This window comes from Argentina silus (assembly GCF_951799395.1).
Source record: "Argentina silus genome assembly, chromosome: X".
In the NCBI taxonomy this organism is placed as follows: Eukaryota; Metazoa; Chordata; class Actinopteri; order Argentiniformes; family Argentinidae; genus Argentina; species Argentina silus.
The window spans coordinates 12445916-12466464 of NC_139653.1; the positions used below are offsets into that span (position 1 = coordinate 12445916).

The window sequence follows — 20549 nt, forward strand, 5'->3', positions numbered from 1 at the left end:
CACACACACACACACACACACTATATCGTACTAGTCATCTACTCACCTGCACGTCGTCTGAGGATGGCTCATAGCTGGCCCTCTTAAAGGTATCTGTCACATTGCGAAGGATTTCCACGGAGGTCAACAGGTCTCCAGCATAGAAGTTCCTCCTCTGGGTAAGGTCCAGCAGGTTCTTGGTCACCTGGGACATCCCATCTCCTGCCAGCATCCTCTGGCCCTTAGCAAGGTGCCCCTGAACCTCCAGAAAAACCAGGAGAGACAACTTGGGGCGGGGTTTGTCCTACAAATAATACCATCTGTAAAAGGGTTTCAATTGTACAATACACTGGGTTGCACACTGCAGTAAATGAAGCAAAAGGAAGTAAAATTAAGAAGACCTCATCTTATAAAACATTTTCATATTCCCCTATCCACATGTATTTCTGTCACCAGATGTTTTACTGTAGATGAAACATCTCTAGTTAAGTGTTAAGTAGAGCAGAATAAGTGGACTAGAGGTAGAAGTACAATAGAGCAATGACATCTTGCATGATTGGACAGGGTTAATAGTGTGCATTCAGTCCCTACTCTTCTGATGTGTCTAATTCAAATGTTAGATTATAATCTTTCACATTACTGTACTGTATATATCATGTTATTTTATTCTTTCAAATCTGTCTAGGGTCACCAAATATTACAGAATCATATCAAATCTGTCTAGGGTCACCAAATATTACAAAATCATATCAATTCCAGTGCAGGGAAAATAGACCAGGGATGGGAAACACGTGACTATGGGGGAAATTGCCAGAAGCTCTAAATCAAAGAGTTTCAGCAGTTGGCGAAGGATCGACCATTCATTACATGAGGAAAATGGTGAAATTAGTGTTTTAATTTGCTTCTCTATTGAAAGCGGTTAATCTTTGACTACTGTGCTATGAGGGTGGGGGATGGTTGAGAACATTGGGGAGGTAATTTATGATGCGCCACAAACAGAGGCTGAACAAGGAAGCTGACTTTGCACCTACTGATTGCTGCAAGTATCTGTATTCATTTGTTATGCATCGGGCATAGCTAGGCTTCTCCCAGAAGGCTACACCACGATGATCCAGAGAGCAGCGTCGACTAGTGGTGCCTGTGGAATGAGAGAGGGAGAGAGACAGATGGATTTTTAGGAGGGATAGAGAGAAAGGGGGTCATAGATAGAGAGAGAAAGATGGGAGAGAGAGAGAGAGAGAGAGAGAGAGAGAGAGAGAGAGAGAGAGAGAGAGAGAGAGAGAGAGAGAGAGCAAGAAAAAGAATGAGATCACGACAAAAAGAGAGACAAGGGAGAAGGAGAGAGTAGGGTGGCAGGGAGAGAGATAGCAGGGAGAAAAGAAAGAGAGGGAAAGAGAGGACAGATAGAGAGATTAATTCTGGTTCATAAGAGACTTATCCTTCCTTTGTCATTCTCCCCAGTCTCCCACACACCCTTCAATGAGAGAAGAGCTGAGAATAGAGAGAGCTCTCTGCCAGCCGGATGCTTCTTCAGTGTTTGTGAAATAGTCTAGTAGTAGCAATAGTTTCTCAGTAGTGTTAAAGGTATTGTAATGCACAACATAGATACCAGTGTCTCTCAAAACATCTGTGCTCTCATCTGTATTCAATGCAACAAGGCATGTACACAAATGTTAAAACCTATGCAGTCGGGATACCTGTCAGATATAACATGAACACAGTGATCATGAGCCTAAAATAGCAACACAACACAATATCCAACCACGCTGCAGCACAGACCCTACACTAGAGGTCTCACATCGCACCTCCCAAGCTGTCGATCTGCTGGTGTGCACTTTACACATCACCCCACTGCTCCGGCAGAGATGCTTTACATCCTTAGGAGGACTCCCACTGCACACAACATATCCTCTAGCATCAGCACTCAGTGCAACTGTTTTTCAGCTCATGCACACACCGTGTATACATCAAAAAACACACCTCCCACATATCCCTGCTGCTCCACAGACCCTACCTGGGGACAACGCCATCAGTGCACACAGCAGCATGACCCATACTGGGCGCACCCATGCAACAACATGAAACTACCCAGAGGGCAGCAGGGAAGGACAACCCCACACTCCACACCCTACTGAGCATCCTGCCTCCTCAACAATGACTACACCTGGGCTCTTTCATCTCCTCTTTACAGCCCAGGCAGCCCGCGCCCCTATCTTTAGACCACGCTGTCACTTTTCAATTTCCACTCTGCCTAGTGGTCCACCGCTGGCTCAAGGACAACAAAAGCCATAGGTCCACAACTAAGGTGCTGTCTGATAGCAATGGAATCAAACTGTGTGAACTGTGGGGGATTATAGGGCAAAAATAATGTGACTGCTCCCTCCCTATCGTTCACAATACAGATATGAAAAATCATAGCAGGACGTCATCCCCATGACAAGGGTGAAGTACAGTACAGTATGGGCCATCATGAAGAGAAGAAGGAAGAGGAGGAGGAGGAGGAGGAGAAGACGTCAAGAGAACAGTAGTCTAAAATATAATCATGCTGTGTTGGATGTAATGTACGCATAGCTAATGTACAGTACATGGAACTAACATTGGCTGTCTTTGTATATTATTTTTTTTTTTTTACCATCCCTTAACAGCCTCCTGTAATTGCAATAGAAAATGCTTTTGCGGTCAATATGATGGAAATAGATAAATCTGTAGGTACAGTACACACCACATAACGCAGGAGTGACAATTTCAGTCGGATGTGACAGGGACTCATTCATCATCACCACTCTACTTACAATAGACATGTGTAATGTTATTGACGCAGGACATTAATTCAAATTCATTATCAACAAAAGGACAGAGGATCTTAGTGCTTGGCTTGATGTTCATGGGCAGAAGTCAGCATGACATTGTCCATTGTCCAACCAGTCCATTGAGTCAGGGAATGATTTCTAAACATGTCCTTACCTGTTGCATTTGGTGGGCACCTGTTGAAGGCAAGTTCCCCTGAAGGTGTCCGCCTCCACACCATGGACACAGCGTAGTCCTCAGGGCAAATCTCATACGGTGCTGGAGGCGAAGAGAAACAGCATCAACAAAGTGTTGTGTGTAAATCAGAATTGTATAAGAGAAATAATTCTTAGGTTGTTCATAACAGGACAGACCAATTTTTTTCTATAATAATATGAAAGTAGGTTGACATGCTGTAATTTAAAAATGAGGCTTCAATTTCCATGTGATTGTGCTGAATTGAACAGGGGGCATAAAATGGAACGGGTGTAGGGGAGACTGATAGGGCCTATTTATAGAATCTCAAGAGGCAATTCATTTTAACAGAATATTAGCATCGATGTGTGTAAACCTTAAAAGAGGGTATACATAATGTTGTTTACTTATTGCATGCTATTCAAACCTCTTGTACTTCTAAGGCAATTACACATTTTGTACTGTTCCATTTGCTTTAGTACACTTCAGTACAAATAGTCTGTTTATCTATCACCCTACTCCACAGAGAGACACCATGCACCTCTTAAAAACAAGAACTAATTTAATTTAATTTAAAAAATATTTATTTTAAGTCAAATATTTTCCTTAATCCCTGCAATAGAAAGTGCTTCCATGGAGGTTAATAATCAATGCCATCACTCAGGTGAATATATGAATCATCCATTTTAAACAGAGGAGAGGAGGCTCTTACTGCACTTAACCCTCCTGTTACTATCCCCCCAAAATGACAAATGATCACAAAACACACCATTTGTAACCATATTTTCACCAAACTAGCCTTTCAAACATATTTGTTTGTGTTACTGTTCATGTAAACTTAAACAAATAAAATAAAAACATCTATTATGTTCTGGGTCAAATTGACACAACAGTTTATTTCAAATCAAAACATTCAAATGTAGATTTCCTCAAACAACACTTTATTCTTAGAAAGGGAGGAGTTTCTGAGAGGTTTTGTGGCTGAGCAATCTCTCTCTCAACCCTTATTCAAGCCCTATTAACCTTAGCTACTGGGTCAAATTGACGCAGAACATCATCTTTGTATCCTTTTAAAAAAAATTGTATTTGATTATTATTTACATTTTTAGTTCATTACCCCTACCAAGAGGATAAGATGAAGGCTCATGCTGAAGTTAAATATCATTTCAGTGATGTAAAACTCTTAAATGGGTCAATTTGTCCCACAATATAACAGGAGGGTTAAAGCTTCCTCTGAGCTCTGTTTTTCCAGCGAGCTGATACCTCATGAAATGATAATCCTTCCACAGAAATGCATGTCACCCGCATAAATAGATAATTATATTCACAGTTCACACTGTTGCCCACTCTAGTTAATTGACTCTCAGAGTTTAATTATCCCAGGGGTTACCTGGGCAACGCTGGTCACTGCACTTGCGGACTTCCTCCCCTGTGCCATCGCACTGTTGCCCGGTGACGGCCGCCCCCTGGCACACCCGGGCCCGTCTCTGCCAGCCTCCATCACATGACTTGGAGCAGCCACTCCAGGGGCCCCAGGGATTCCACTGGCCATTGGCTGAGGAGAGACCAATCATAGTTAGAGAGAGTCCGTCTCTACTTTAGCAACAACCTATATGTGTCAGTAAATCTGACACATGACCATTACTGGTCCTTGCTTCACACCACCAGCCTCAGTCTCAATAATGTGGTTTGACCGCCAAAACACCATGGCACCTTGAACATTATGTTCTATATCCAAGGATCCTACAATTATATTAAGTGTGGCTAAAAGATGTGATATCAGCTCATTTGCAGTAGGCGATTAAGTGTCTATAGAATTGTAGGCATGTAGAGATGTTTAATGGCACCCAGAGACACTGTAAAACAGGTTTTTAGCAGAATTTTAGCCTGATTCAATGAATAAAATCATTATTCTAATACTAGAAATAATCAAGGATATGTCACTTTTTTATGACTGAGGGGTTGCTTTGTGACTGGTAATAATTTGCCTCACTTTGCCAATATTAAAACACATTTTATGATAAAGATTTCCAAAAGCAGCGGAATGCTTTATGGCCTTTTAATGAACACTGTAAAATCTTGCATTAGAAAAAAACAGATGTTCCCCTTCAGCCACATAGTTAATCACATACCCTGGTCTGCAAGGTAAAACAACCCTGGAAGGGGGAACACACTCTACTCTCCATCTGACCTGCACCTACCCCTCCTCCACACACACACACACATACACGCACGCACGCACGCACACACACACACACACACACACACACACACACACACACACACACACACACACACACACACACACACACACACACACACACACACACACACACACACACACACACACACATGTCCTAGGACTCAAGTGGACAGAAAGGATTCAACCAGATTCATACAGTATACTCAGTTCAAGGTTACAGTTTTTTTATATTTTACATTTTTTATATCCAATTTGGATATGAATCTCCTTTTCAAGGGAAACCTGGCAGAGGCGTATGTATACATTGTTTAAATTGCAGCAGACACTGTCATGGTCTTTACTCAAGTATGCAGAGATACCTGTACAGTAAATCTCAGACTGTATGAAAACTGTATTTTCTGAATTTGAGAGTGCTGGGGCCCTGACTTCATTTATTCAGACAACTCAACATCTGTCCACTAAGCTGACAGCTAATGTCTGTTATATGACTGAGACAACAGTTTATGACAGGAAACACTGAATTATATGAATAACATTCACATATAGTATATCTAACAAGATTTCATAAGTCCAATTTGTGGGACACAGTCTTTAACGTAGCTCTTGGTCATAATGCTCTTTATATGTATTTTTAGAGCACAGTGCCAATGTGAAGCATGTGACATTTGAAATCAAGCAGCTGGTGTAATTTCAAGCTAACCTTTGTTATAAAATGCACCTTTCAAATCCGTTTGCACAGCATTTTAATTCCATTCCTAGAGCTTTTTACGGTAATTCTGAAGGTGCTTTATGAGGAGGGAGAGTGGTCCTACAGGCTCTTACCTGTACAGTCAGGATTGTAGCACTCTCTGCTTTCTGCCCAGTGACCGCGACACTCTGAGCCCCCATGGGCAGCCGCTGAGCACTGCCTGGTCCTCTGCTGAGTTCCGTTGGCACAGGTCACTGAGCAATCACTCCAAGGGCTCCACTCCTGCCACTGGCCGTCCACTGCGGCACCCAACCAGAACCCAACAAGCATGTCCCAAGTGGGGGAGGAAAAGAGGACAGTCAGAGGAGGGAGGAGATATTCACATTGCTGTCCTCTCAGCTTTAGACACCCAGATGGATCACACTGCTAGACTATTTCTACAGTATATCATTGCTTTTGGAGCTAGTTCTCGCAAATGTAAGTACCTTAAAATGGCTGATGGAAGAAGAAAAACACAGCAGCAAGGGACGTGTTCACAACCTGCATTTGTGCAGGTGGAAAACACTCCGTAAATAGCCTCTACAAACAAGTTCAATGGGAAAGTTCTGCTGCAAAACACAAAGTGTCTGCATTCACACTGAACTCAGACAGGTACACTGTAAAGCCCTGTGTGGCTCCATTCAGCAGAATAAGTGGGAATTTGTGAGACAAACAAGGGAAGGAGGAGGGGTTAATAAGGGCAAATGACATGTCATCACACACTACTTCTCATCAGACTAGGCTTAGCAGAGACATACACTACTGCAACATAGACCATCTCTATCCAACACCAACAAAAAATAACATTTGCTATTGAACATAACTGTTAATTACCTTCTCCCTGAATGGGTCTAGGTTTTTAAAACAGGCCGGCTAAACAAAGCATCTGGGACTGGATGGAGCACAGTCTGTCAGTTATAGCAATGCCAAACATTCGCAGTGTGGAAAAACTCATCAACACTAATCTGCTTACCATTCGGGGCTAAGTGATTTTCACTTCAGCATTACAGTGTTGACTCTATGACAGGGGTTCTCAAACCATATTATATTGTGAGTGGCACATGCTGCTTTAAATATGTTATGAGGTCTGCAGGCATCCGGTGTTCCCTCTCCCTACTGAAATGCTCTGTAATTGATCCTATAATGTTGCACCAAAAGGCAGCTGTTGCTACTTCCCAAGAGCCTCCTGTCTATAGCGAGATGGTCTTTGATTATTTCTTGAATGGATTTTACCTTTTAAGACAACTCAACAGAGGGGTTTCCCAGTACTCAATGTAAAATCACTTGTGTAATTTGGTCCTTTATTCGTAAATCAATCATTCTAAGAGGAACAAGGCTAGGCAATATCTGGATAAGAGCTCAATTAAAATCTCTACACCAAACAAAGTAGATAAGAAAAACGAGCAACCTACTGTGGGTTTTAAACATGTTGCCAAACACTGAAAAACATACAACAAACACAGACCGACCTGGGCAGAGGGCAATGTTGCAGAGTTTGCTCTGAGACTCAGGTCCATCACAGGCCCTGCCGCCATGTTGGGGCGGAGCACACATCCTGGTCCTGGTGCGGTGGCCTCGGCCACATGTGAATGAGCACAGACTCCAGGGTGACCACTCCTCCCAGACACCATGCACTGTGGGCAGAGGACAGGAGTCAGGTCTCATCACTGTCACTGGGTCTGCTACATGACATGACAGTCACAGACACGAGCACAATAGTCTTCAGCAGAACAGATGAACATACATTAGCAACCAGGACTTGCTGGAATGCACAGTGCATATCATGGGCTACCAGAACCATGGGGTTTCCCTCAATTGTACCTAGAGGCTGTGAAATTGTGAAATGCCATAAAGTATTTTTGGTCCATAAACTCACTCACCTACTAAGGCTTGTGAAGAACAACACAAAACTAAAAAATGGCAGAAAGATAATATTGTTTTCCCTGCAGGGTAGGCTGCTTGGCGCTGTCTTGTGAAATTTGCTCTCTGGGTAAACTTGCTCTCTGGGTAAACTGTCCCAGATTTTCTTTCACTCACGATAAAACTTAATCTGGTCACTAATGTGTCAAGAGTGCTGGGTTGTCCCTTCAAGTGGCATATCCCTCTTTCAATACTCTAATTGCTTTATGAGAAGGCAAGTCCCTGTCAAACATTGTTAATTTAAAGCAAATTCCCATTTCACCTCTGAGAGAGGCAGGATGGGAATCATATCTCTTCTGTCCAGGATCAGAATCACATAGTGGGTTCACAGAGTCAGTCTATAACCAAGAGCTTTTTATCTGGCTGCAGTTCCTCAGATACAATCTGAGTACATTTCAGCTACAAGCTTGGGCCTGCCTTATTAAAAGACGTTCTGTACAGCATAATTCAAATTAGTGTTGGAACAATGAACAAGCTTTCTCTGCTGTGCTATAAACAATCCACAACTTAAAATAGCTAGAATTATATAAGGCTTTTGTTTTTAGCATTTTCCACGAACAGTGATCTATCATACTGTATCAAAATTGAGTGACAAAATCACATAGCATTTCAATATTTGTATCTTGTGTCATTAAGAGAATACTAGTGAGAATTCATTTAAGGGCATCTGTTCCACTGCAATTCCAATCTCCATCTTCTATTTTTGCCCTTGAAACTATTTGACATATACACACATAGTTCAATATTTCTCCTGTCAATTTCACTACATTGCTCCCCTGAATTACTCCCTGAAACAAACGCCACATTACCTCAGAAAAAAATAATGCTCACTCCATTAGGCTGCTGCCTAAGATGCACCGAGGGGAAAATAATGGATTTATTTGGGCAGCCCTATAACTTCTGCTTTTTTATTCTTCATTATTCTTCATTTGCATTCATGAAGACACCTGGAGTATATGGCCATGTACTGTAGCTCGGTTGCTTGAGGCTGCGCTTCTGAATGGGCCAGGTTTCACATATACCCAGTACAGCTTGCTCCCAGTGCTAATTTGGTTGTAAAAGGCAACAAAAAGGAATCTGAGATCAACTTTTCTATTTTTACATTCTATTTTTTAAATAGTGCCTAAATGTCTTTTAGGGACCAAGTAAAACGCTGACCCTTGTGAAAACTGCCAACCTCACCCTCATGCCACATTCTGGTATGTCTGACCAAATGTCAGAGAGCGCCGTTCACAAGAATTTTGATTAGCCGATGGGGGTGATCTGTGTGAGTGTATGATTTGATGTAACCTTAGAGGTACTTTCCAACACAGAGTAGAATATTGCTCCTCAAATACACTGCATTGCATACCAATGGATGAGAAAGTAACAATACTATATCTTTTGCTGTTCTTATGTTCTATATAGGTTCATTTGTATACATATAAGATGACTCATTATTCCTCAATGCAAGAAATGTATTAGAGCAACAGTTATAGTACACAAAGCCCCAACAGTGGCTAATGGTTGTCTTGTTTTGAGAAATGTTGTGTCTTGACAGTTGTTCAAGTCTGAATCTCACCTTACCTATAAAACAATAAACCAAGATGTCTTGACATTCACTATGAATTCACCTGTAAGAGCTGCAATTGAGGAACCTCGGTACCTGACTAGGTACTGTATGATGAATTTTCTGTAACTACAAATTACTTTTTCTAATATGCCAGCCTATATTGTGTAAAACATTACAAAATCTACAACTGACCTTGACCTTTGAGAAAAGATGAAGCCTGGTGACACATCAGTATCTACTATTCCCTCATGCCCCATGCAAAATCACATCACTGTACACCATTTAAGAAACTCTGATGAAATGACATCATTATGTGGGAAGGGATGGATAACAGAAAGCAAATGTAACAATCATGGAAAACAACATAGTTGCATGCAAACAAAGAAATAAAGGGGAAAACATTACACAGTCATAATAATAATAATAATAATAATAATAATAATAATAATAATAATAATAATAATAATAATAATAATAATAATAATTTTAAACACCCAAACAAGTGCAATAGTATAGTAATAGTACTTTAAAACATTAATAAGGTAATTCAATGCAAGCACAAAACATTTCCTGGCGCAAGGTAAAAGAGAAAGACGTTAACATTCAAGAATCTGTGGCTAACACTACCTGGACAGGGGGAAGTGTTATTGCAAACCCTTGATTCTCTTAAAGGGCCGATGCAGTGTGTTCCGTATGGTGTGACACATGTTCTTGTTCGCACCTGCGACCCTTGACCACATGTTACTGAGCATGAGCTCCACTGGGACCACTCCTCTGCACCAGAGTCACCTGTGTGGGAGAAGGGTGACACCAGTTAAACGCAGGAACATGGTCACATGACTGCCCAGGGGCCGGGCTAGTGGGGCAGGGCAGGGTGGAGTAAGGGGATGGTTACATCAAAAAACACATTAAAGGGGATCTGTAGCTTTTTGGGGAGGACCCTAACTTGGTTATCAGACACAGTGCCGTATTTACCTTTATGTGATCTTTGATAAATGGTTAAGAGAGAGAGCAGACCACAACCCTGGAGGTCACTGGCCCAATCTTTACTTTATGCTGTTGCATTATGATTAGAGGACTTTAATTAGAGAGACTTGTTAATTGGTCAATCATTTGGTTTCATGCTAAATGCATCTACTGTAGGAATTATGAATCTGAGATGTATTTATTCAAAGATCACAGCAAAGCTCTAAATAATTGGCCAAGGTGTAACTTCTTACAAAAGGGACTTTTTAAAACCTGAATAAGGTGCTACATATTACTGCTTCATTTCAACTCAGTCTTCATCTTTCAAAATGACTCATGCATATAGATTAATAAAACCAAATAAAATGTAAAAAGCCAAAATGACAATACTACTGAGATAGAAAACATAAAAGAACATGGTTGCATGCAAGGAGGGAATCTAATAGTGAGAGAAAAGGGAAATTTCAATGAGTGTTAGTTTACAAAGAAATCTAGGGTATGGATCCCACAGCAGTGCAGTGACCAAACTCTACTGTGTAGTCTAGAGAACCGTTTCCTTGACAACTGTGGAAGGTCTAATGCATATTAGTGAATGATTGATTGAATTTCCAAAACAGTTTTTAAACTACTGTTACTACCAAGGGCACAAGGGAAATTAGAAGGAAGAATGTCCTTCAGTATGTTCAGCAGATCGCAGCAATTTGCATGGAAGTAACATTCACAATGTCGGTTTGTGTCAGTTCATAAAGAACTTCCCAAACAGCTGAATTTAGATTATCGTAAGTTCTAAAAACTCTTGTGTACCTCAAAAAGATGTTCTTGTAGATTAAATCGAATGTGTTATTTTCATAACAGAAATATATTTGATAAACCACTTATTTGCATTGGAAGCTCTAGAGTAGAGTGAATCAGTGATACACTGCATCCAGTAATTGTTTTTACATAGTCTTCACCAAGTACTCATTTATTGATCATAATTACAAATGATGAGTGATTGTGATTGAATCTAAACATCCTATGTTGCACTCTGATCAACCCGATGATTGATGATACTGCACATGAGATTGCATTGGACCAGAGGCTTGATGATTTTTGTACACTGGATCCAGTACACCATTGTCACCATATATGCCAAGTATGCAGTATGTATGCCAATTGTATTCTAAGAACTTTCCATACTGTACACCTTTTGTGTCACATATAGAGTCAATTTGTACATGTGAGTGCTTGTAGGTTGTAATTCCTAATATCAAATAGCATTGCCACATTGACAGCAAATGCATAACATGCTATTTTGCTGTGTGTTTGCTATGTATTTGTAGGTCAATTTGACAACCCACTAAATATCATCAAACTTTAACCAAGTATCAGGGTATCTTTAAATGCAAACATTATCATGTCACATATCCAAACGCCACGAAATGCTGAAGCATTGAGAAGCATTGAGCTTCTGTCGGGTGGATCAAAAATACAAGAGGAAAACCATATGATGACCATTTGGTGCATAATTAACTTATCTGACCAAAATAGTCATGAAACATTTTTAATTTTATTACAAATTCCAAAGGTGTGTTATTCAATTATAATGAGTGGCTTTGTTTGCATTGTAGGCATGCTTAGCATTTAGAGTTTGAGTAATTTTGAGTCAGCTCTGAATACATTCATATGTATTTGAAATCTTATGAAGATCTCCAGGTGCATTGTGTTTGTAAGCTGCTTTTCTGTATCAAGGACAGATAGATTGAACCAAATTGGGATCTAAACCCCAAACATAATTGGGCTGGTCATAAATAGACTGAAAGGTGGATCAATTGGTTAAATGAAGCAGTACAGGGAGAGTAAATTAGACAATTTAAGAATGGAAAAACTGAAAAGCACAGTGATGAGATCTATAATAGGTAAATAACAGACTCACAGCTTGTTGAAATGGTAAAATGTTGTTAAGGTTTAGTAAACAAAGTGAGTCGCAAATTAAAATGATAATGAGCCAGTGTTTTGACCGATGTCACAGATTTAAAACAAACAAATGAGAAAAAGACAAGAAATAAACAACCAACTGTTAAAACCCATTTTTTTGTATGGCAACTAATCTTTAACCAACCCTCCCCAAAGGTCTGTACATCTACCTATATGGGTAAAGGAAAATAAACTAAACTTAGGAGGGGGAAATGAAAGCTAAGGAAAATTTGATTTTTATCTAAATCTAGAATTTTGCAACTAGTATTGCAGAACTAGATTTTACAAAAATGATTTATCTTTCATAATAATATACAATCATATCCTGCACAGATCAATTGATTACTGTATATATTCAGGTAAAATATACATTTCTATTGATATTCGTCCTGCAATGTTGGATGAATACAATATAATCCTCTAAAAGTCTCTATGATTTTAGTATTGGTTTAAGCCAATATTTGTACATTTTGGTTTATCTTATTTCTAAGTAGACCTAAAGTATATAACTAATGATCAATAGTCTGTGTAAGACATTTTCAAATTTGATTAAAGACGCCTTCAAAAATAAATATTTAACTGCATCAAGGCCTAGTTTTACCTACCCTTTAATGTTCAAGAAATAAATAATGCACGTGCCAACTCACTGTGACAATAAAACAAACAGAAACCCAAAGAACCCAATTATACTCCTTATTCAAAGTAAATACTCAAAGGGAAATGGAAAATTTATCTTTCGAGTTTAAATGCAACAATAGAGAGGGAGGAGGAAAAAATAATGCAAAACATTGTCACTTAAAAGGTGCAGTACAAGAGAGATCATGCAAGTGACTTAGATGAAATTAAGTTTAGTTAACAAAGTAAAGGAAAGAAACATAACTATTGTATTACCAGTTTGTGCCATAAATTTAGCAGATTCAGCTTGCTCCTGTAGGGCCTTTGTTTCATGAACTGATCTCGGCCGCTGACTTTTTACAGTATGCTCTCCGATCATTCCATATTCTAGGGACAGAATAGAGGTTCATGAAAGCTATGCTTTGACAGGATCCTCTGAGAGAAGAAAAAGCTTATTACATACTGTTTTTCAAGATGTGCGTAGCAACTGCAATACATGGCTAGAAACAAAGATCACACAAGGATATATTTAACTTGTCAATTACTTTAAGAACAATGCAACGGATTTATGAGTTGGGAGTATTAATTGAGTTTGAAAGCACATCTTAGACACATAGCATACATGCAAATAAACTCACATCTGTTTATAGACACTAATACTCCATCAGTACCACTCCCTCCCTCCCGCCCAACCACCCCCAGGAAAAACAAAAACAAAATGAAAGTAAAAATGTGTAAGCCATCAGAAAGCCACAGAGGAGGGGGTCATGGACATAACATGCTATTGATCCACAGTTTCTTCAACAGATCTAGGCATATTTATGTAATTAATTCACCCAGTAGATAGGAAATCATGTGCCCTTTTAATTTCATAACAATATGATCATAAGATCTATTAATTCACAAATGTATTCTGAGCTGTGCATGTATTAATGGTCATCTTTGTTGCCCAATCATACAACAAAGAGACTGGATGATATATTTTTGTACAACAATGTAGTCTTACATTAAAATGCTGTCTCTTAACTAGCATGCAAAGCCTGGGATGTGTGTAATGTCTTAGATATATGTTACACAACAGATACCTTATGTGGCAGGTGTTAGTACTGTAAATCATAAAAAATTGCTTGACAAGTGAGAATCTGCAGATCACATCATTGTGGTCTTGTTCCTCCCAGTAGGATATGATGTGATGTGTTTGGTTTGCATAACCAATGAGGAGAAAGGTGCACTAGTATGTACAACATAGCCATGCGTGTGATGCTAATTGGAAATTAAGCTCTGTCTTAGAAAGCCATTTAAGATATTTCCAAATCAATTTAATCTAGTTCATATCTGTTTTGATGAGGTGACTAGAGTTAGTCTCATGATGAGTAAAATCTGAAAAGCTACATAATTGGACATGCCATGTATGAAATGTATGTTCTGCAGTTATATGGACTATGATACCATTCTGAAGGCAAAATAGGTTTTCTAGATTTCACAGGGCTGGTGTCTTAGCATACATTTCAATACATTTGGTAAATAAAGTATGACAAATTATTTGTTGATAGTGATTTTCTGTAATGTATGTTGCATCAATTATCATGACAATAAACATGAACATTCAACTTGAGAGTTGCCAATAACACCACTTATCATACACAGTAACATGATTTCCTGTTAAGAATGTTGACTCAATAACCTATTCATGAAAATCTATATCTGTGTTATCGAATTTTGAATATTCCCACTACACATGTCAAATGTAATGGTAATATGAAGTGTACTGTTTGAGGTACAGATACTTAAAAAAAAGAAAAAAAGAAAATGTCTTCCAATGCTGGTGCTGTCTGTGCAATGGTAGTTTCCACAACATTGGAGAAAAAATAGGTTAAACAAGTGTCATTTCAGCCTACTTTCATTGGGCGTTAATGACCTGACTACGTTGACTGCTTGTGAATCATGTACAGTATATCAAGACACACTTTTGATTATCTCTTTAAATGTTAAACTTTTTAGGTTGTTCTCAGGAGCTGATCAAGAGTGATACAAGAAGAGCAGTGCACCAACAAAGAGAAATGCCTTGTCAAAGCAAGAGTCACTTCAATGGCACGAGTATTATAGACTGAACCTCACAGCTCTGGAACACAGATGGTCCAACCGGACAAATGCCTGAGCAACCTTTCATGATGGATGATGGAGTCACTATCTATATTAAAGTGTGACCAGACACATATCAGAGCATTGTTCCTGTTACTGCAGTTGATGGAAATAGATTGTCTTCACTGTGCCTTAGACAATGACTCTGTCTTGAAAAGTAAAGGGCAGAAATGTCTTTTGCACTAGTCTACGGATGATGATATGTGCTCGGAGATATATACAGTATTGAATTTTTTGAAAGAGTCCAGGTAGGGATGAGCATAGCAGAGTAAAATGCAAAATCTGGGTACCATAGAAATGTTGTGTGTATAAGCACAATGCAGTATAATGGAAGAGTGAGTGCAGCATGGCTGTCAAGGTTGAGGCCGGCAAACCTACATAATCATTCAGTGAAAGGGTTGGTTCACTCAATTGACAAATTGACCATGTTTTATAGATGAACTAGCGATGTAGTAATCTATGGACCCTGAGTCATTCACCACACATTTATCTTAGTGTGCTTACCCATAGCTTAGCATTAGCATTGTTGAAAATAGGCTCCAAATAGGAAGTCTAAGTCAATTCACTATCCATGTGTCAACATTATTTTTCTCAAGCCTTGCTGTCAAAATCCTTTTGTCAACCAAAGTGAATATCCTAACTTGGGCATGAATGTCAAGCTTCCACAAAACATGACAGAAAGTGTCACTAGAAGAGTCCATTTCCATTCCATCTGACTTCTGCAATGTAGACTACTGTACAATATGTGACCCATTACCAGATTTTGGATGCAAATCCAGAAAGCGACTGAAGGATAACTCAATGACATATGCCGATGACAAAGCTTGCTTTATAGTCCAAAAGTTGGTACAGTACAACATTACAGTTGTTACTGTGCCCATTAAGATTAGAGGTGAGGATGGGATGAGAAACTGCTGACAAGAAACATTTTTTATGTGCTCTCACAACAATATTTTATAATGTAGGCATGGAGGCTTAAATAAATTAGCCAAAGACAAGGAGATGACTTGCTTACGTGGTATCCAAGGACAACTCTACCATCATCATTACTATTTCTTTGGCTAGAGGGGATCACTTTTTTGTCTAACACAGAACACAAGGTCAAAGCTTTGACTATGATTTTTTAATATGATTTATCTGACATTGTGGGCCTTACTGCTCATTTTCGCTTTGAGGAACATGTTTGTGAGATGATGACCTGTCATTTGCCCACCACAACATTAATTACATTGTTAACTACAGCACTGTTATCAATTGACACCAAATTGATCTGTCCATTTGGTTTTCAATGTAAACACTTTTTTATGGAAAATAATCTTTTGACTGTAGATAGACATTAGTTATCCAATTAGAAATGAAACACTAAAGTCTGAGGATATCATAGAGACCCATTATTGCTGATAAACACTAATAATATAAGCCTAAAAGTGATGATGGGCTGGTTTCGCGGACACAGTCAACTGTAGATTATAGTGGATTATACCTGTAGATTATACCTTTTAGTGCTATTTAGGAGGACAAAGATTCATCAACACAACCACTCAGATGTAGACCTCATACATCACTACAGAGAAGTAAGGAAGCAATTTAGATTCTTTGTCACAAATCTCTCCAATAGTGTTTGGCGGTTTTTGCCGTATTTTTATTTCTACAGGGACAGGGAAGGTTTAGTGGAAACCTGCCTAATTTGTAGGTCATTCCTGTCACCACTTATACCCATCAAGTCTCCCATTGTTTAATAGCCTATGGATTATGACCATCATGACAGGTTCAGTAATACGTAGGAGATTCTCCATAGCCCCTTGGAAAACAAGCAACAAGACAAAACCTTTTTTTTCTGTAATCTTCATGATCACCTAAAAGGCAAAATTAAAAGGACTGGTGCATAGAATGTAAGAGAGGTTTATGGCACTGCATTCATTTTGGAGCACATCATCTTTTCTCCTGTTTAGATCACTTACGACTGCATCCCGTTCCAGGCTCAGTCTCACTGTTTCGTTTTTTTTAATTTTTAAATGGACTCTCAGCTTAGATTCTGTTGGGCAGAAGCTAAAGGTAGGAGGAGAGCTCTTTCACTAACCCAAGCTGTCCGCCCCCCATCTCTAGCTGTTGGCTATTGCTTCCAATTCAGTTGGACTGCCAGCAGTATGCAATTGAAGTGCGGAGGTAAAACAAAAGAGCCAGATAGCAAAGGCACAACCATTATCATCAGTGTTAGTCATTTTGCAACCCAAGACATATTTAGGCATATGGTACTGTATGTGAGTGTGACTTTTCATGGTGGCATACAGTATGACAAATAAACTATGGAACATGGAAATGTTTGGCCACTCAGGACAGTGCACAACTGTCTTCATGCACATTGAAATAGGGTCCAATATATCTACTGTTTGTATAATCACTGATGAATTTACTTTTTACATGCTACTCTCATAACATTAATCACTTAACACCCAAATACCAAGATGGCTGTCATAGGATCAGGGTAAGTGAAAAAAATGAGTCTCCTGGGTCCATAACCGTTGTCATCACTTTAGGCTTTGATCCACTGCATGCAGGCTGTTTTAAAGATGAGCTTAAGCTCTGCCGATGATCGCCTTAGCCCCAGAGGCCCCCATTGAAGACATTTCATTTGTTGGTCCAGCTCAACTGTGTGGACGCGCTCCATGTGTAATTTTATTGAGAGGTAGCAAAAGCCTGTATGTAGAGTCTGAAATAATTTGGGTAATCAAAACGATATAGCAGTATTTGAATACTGCATTTCCAAGAGTAATTTCATAAATCTGTTATCAAGTCATCTACACTGTCTGAAGATTATTTTCACCATCATCATCATCATCATCATTATTCTCATCCTCATCCTCATCATCATTATCCTCATCCTCATCATCACTTGATCTTCACCACAGTGGTACAACATTGTAATGGCTGTGACCGGTGGAGTTGTCTGACAAATGAGAAATATCCTGTTTCACGGTCCACTGACATACACTTTAAATGATTTGATCCCAGGATCATTGGCTATGGTCAGTTGACTTGAGAATATGTTTTCTCTGCAGATAAAATCACACCTGTATGTCTCCCCAAATGCATCTGCAGTGCAATTCTAAATATGTATACTCTACACAGAAGCTACTGTAGATATCCAGCATATTAATCTATTCCACAGTGATCCAAGGGCACTCATTTGTATACATAGCCATAACATAAGCCTTTACCATCAACAGTACCATATGCTTGAGCCTATCTAAAAAACTCAATTAGGAATTCATTAAGAAAATGAGGGGGTTGCACCGAAACAGATACAAATGACCAATTGTCCCCTGAGACATACAATTATCCATCATATTCCTATCGCCATCTGTTTGCCTCCTGTTGACTTTCCTAATGCTCAAATGGAAGGCGAATTAGAACAGTGTACAACCGCATCCAGTCAAACAGCTCCCGTAAACCAGAGGATATGACTAAAATAACACCATGATAACACAAACAAACTGAAATAATCGTCAATTTCTGGAGGAAAAAAACATTGCAAAATGTCTATGTCCATGAGCTGAGTATTGTATGTTTAAGCTGAGAGGTACAGTACTGAGCAGTACCACTTAGAATAACCTAGATGGAGCTCTCACATTATATAAACACGGCATAGAGAAGCCCTGTTGCTGGGCACTCAGAGCAGATCATTCCCCTTCTCTTTGCCGTATACCTCAGAGAACCGGTTTGTAGAAATTCTGCAATCTGTTTTCACACTGTAGTGCAAGTCATATGCATTAAGTAGTAAAGCACAATGATTTTGGCACCAATGACTTCTCAGGCACATACTGTGTATGTTTTGAGGGGTCAGCCTACATTTTTCATGGGATAAATCATTCAAGATAATTCAGCCTCAGGTACCAAATGTGCCATAGAGGATTACACTGGGAATAAACAATTGTGTGCACACACCCTTGCAAGTTTGGATTTCATTTGTGTTCACATAAAAGAGGAAGCAAATTCATTTTCTTATCAGCTATTTCATGATTCCACAAAGATGTACCCTGTGCATGATAATGGAGAAACATATAATCTCTTTTACCTCAGCTGTGTGCTATAAGGAAATGGATGCCCCGCTGGTTTTAAAATCAAGTTTAAAATTGAGGCCATGCCAAGATTGCAGCACGTAATTGGCAAAATCAACAGCCTCTTCAACAGGAGACACTACTGAACCAAAACGGGTATGGTGGAATGGTAGTGTGTCCACAGAACAAATAATGGATGTGGTTTACTTATGAACTTTGTTCCACTGGAGGAGTTTGCTTACATGTATAGGCTACAGCAAATACTAAATATTCAGTGTGTACAGTACTGTATATCCTTATCCTAGCATGAAGAGTGTACAGCATGTTAGTAAGTATACAGAGTGCTCTCTCCCACACAATGATGAATACATAAAAGCAGCACAATGCCAAAGTGACATGGTGGTTAAACAGCCGGTGTATCTAGTTAAACGTCTGTGGCTATATGTAGTTATGTAACAACACTGTTCAATCCAGGTTAGAGACGTGGAAATAATAGACCAATAGAATTGGTCACTGATAATTGCTGCAGAGCTCCAACCATACTACTGTATTGCAGTACAAGCTCCATGCATGCTAGTGTACACAGTGTTTCTTTATGACAGTCACTCTGAATCAAAGTCCTGTAAGTGTTCAATAATAGATTCACAGTGTCAAACACGGTGTGCTAAAGCTATGGCTAAATTCAAAGTCCAACTAATTATATAAAAATAAGCAAATTGATTGATGTTGATGACGCTGAAGTACACCACTTGGACCTGTACCAATGAATGTTACACAAAAAAGGAAATTCGATTGAGCCCCATATCAATAGGGCTTTGCAATAATGCTATGGGAAGTTGAAAAATTCTTGGCATAAGGGCAGGGATGCACAACCCCAGAAGATGGTTTGGGAGTCACAGTCACTGCCAAGCTTAGAGCCACCATGCCAAGCAATGCATCTGTCGAGTGAGAAACATGGCACATTTTTTAGCACCTTTGCAACTGCATCCAAAATTCAAAAAGCATCTCTTGTCCGTTTCCAAGTCATTTTGCTTGGCATGCCAAGTAATGACCTTAAAGACCCCCTCCAGTCAGAATCGAACATTTTAAGATGAAAATTCATGTTCTAAGTATAAGTATACCAATATACAACCATTTTGGTCCACAATAAGCCATTTTGTTTAAAAGCAAATGTAGATTTAGAACCCAAGTCAAAATCCTTATAATCTGAGATATGTCCTTTGATGACGTGATTACTTCCTGACGTCATCGAGGTGAGTTCTCTGACCACCCCGTCCAACCCTTTTTGGAAACAGGTAGGCATAACACCCCCTCAAATAATGTGTAGTGTCTTGCTAGCCTGTAAAGCCAACAAGCCTTTGTTATATTATAGCCTGCTTCATTTGTGACATTTTTGTTTTACAGCACAGTAAATTCCTATGAAGACAACCAAATGATGATATGTTTACG

General features: G+C 39.3%; 1 protein-coding gene across 1 annotated transcript in view; it reads right to left on the reverse strand.

Moving 5' to 3' along the window:
* Positions 1-20549, reverse strand: part of adgrb3 (adhesion G protein-coupled receptor B3) — a gene marked incomplete at its 5' end in the record, with an annotated part of 138355 nt that overhangs the window by 67180 nt on the left and 50626 nt on the right. Inside the window, 8 exons of the mRNA XM_083694905.1 lie at positions 47-241; positions 1011-1117; positions 2944-3045; positions 4352-4516; positions 5987-6151; positions 7361-7525; positions 9991-10152; positions 13177-13287. Coding sequence (XP_083551031.1) covers positions 47-241; positions 1011-1117; positions 2944-3045; positions 4352-4516; positions 5987-6151; positions 7361-7525; positions 9991-10152; positions 13177-13287 — 1172 coding nt within the window. The remainder of the gene's footprint in view (positions 1-46; positions 242-1010; positions 1118-2943; positions 3046-4351; positions 4517-5986; positions 6152-7360; positions 7526-9990; positions 10153-13176; positions 13288-20549) is intronic.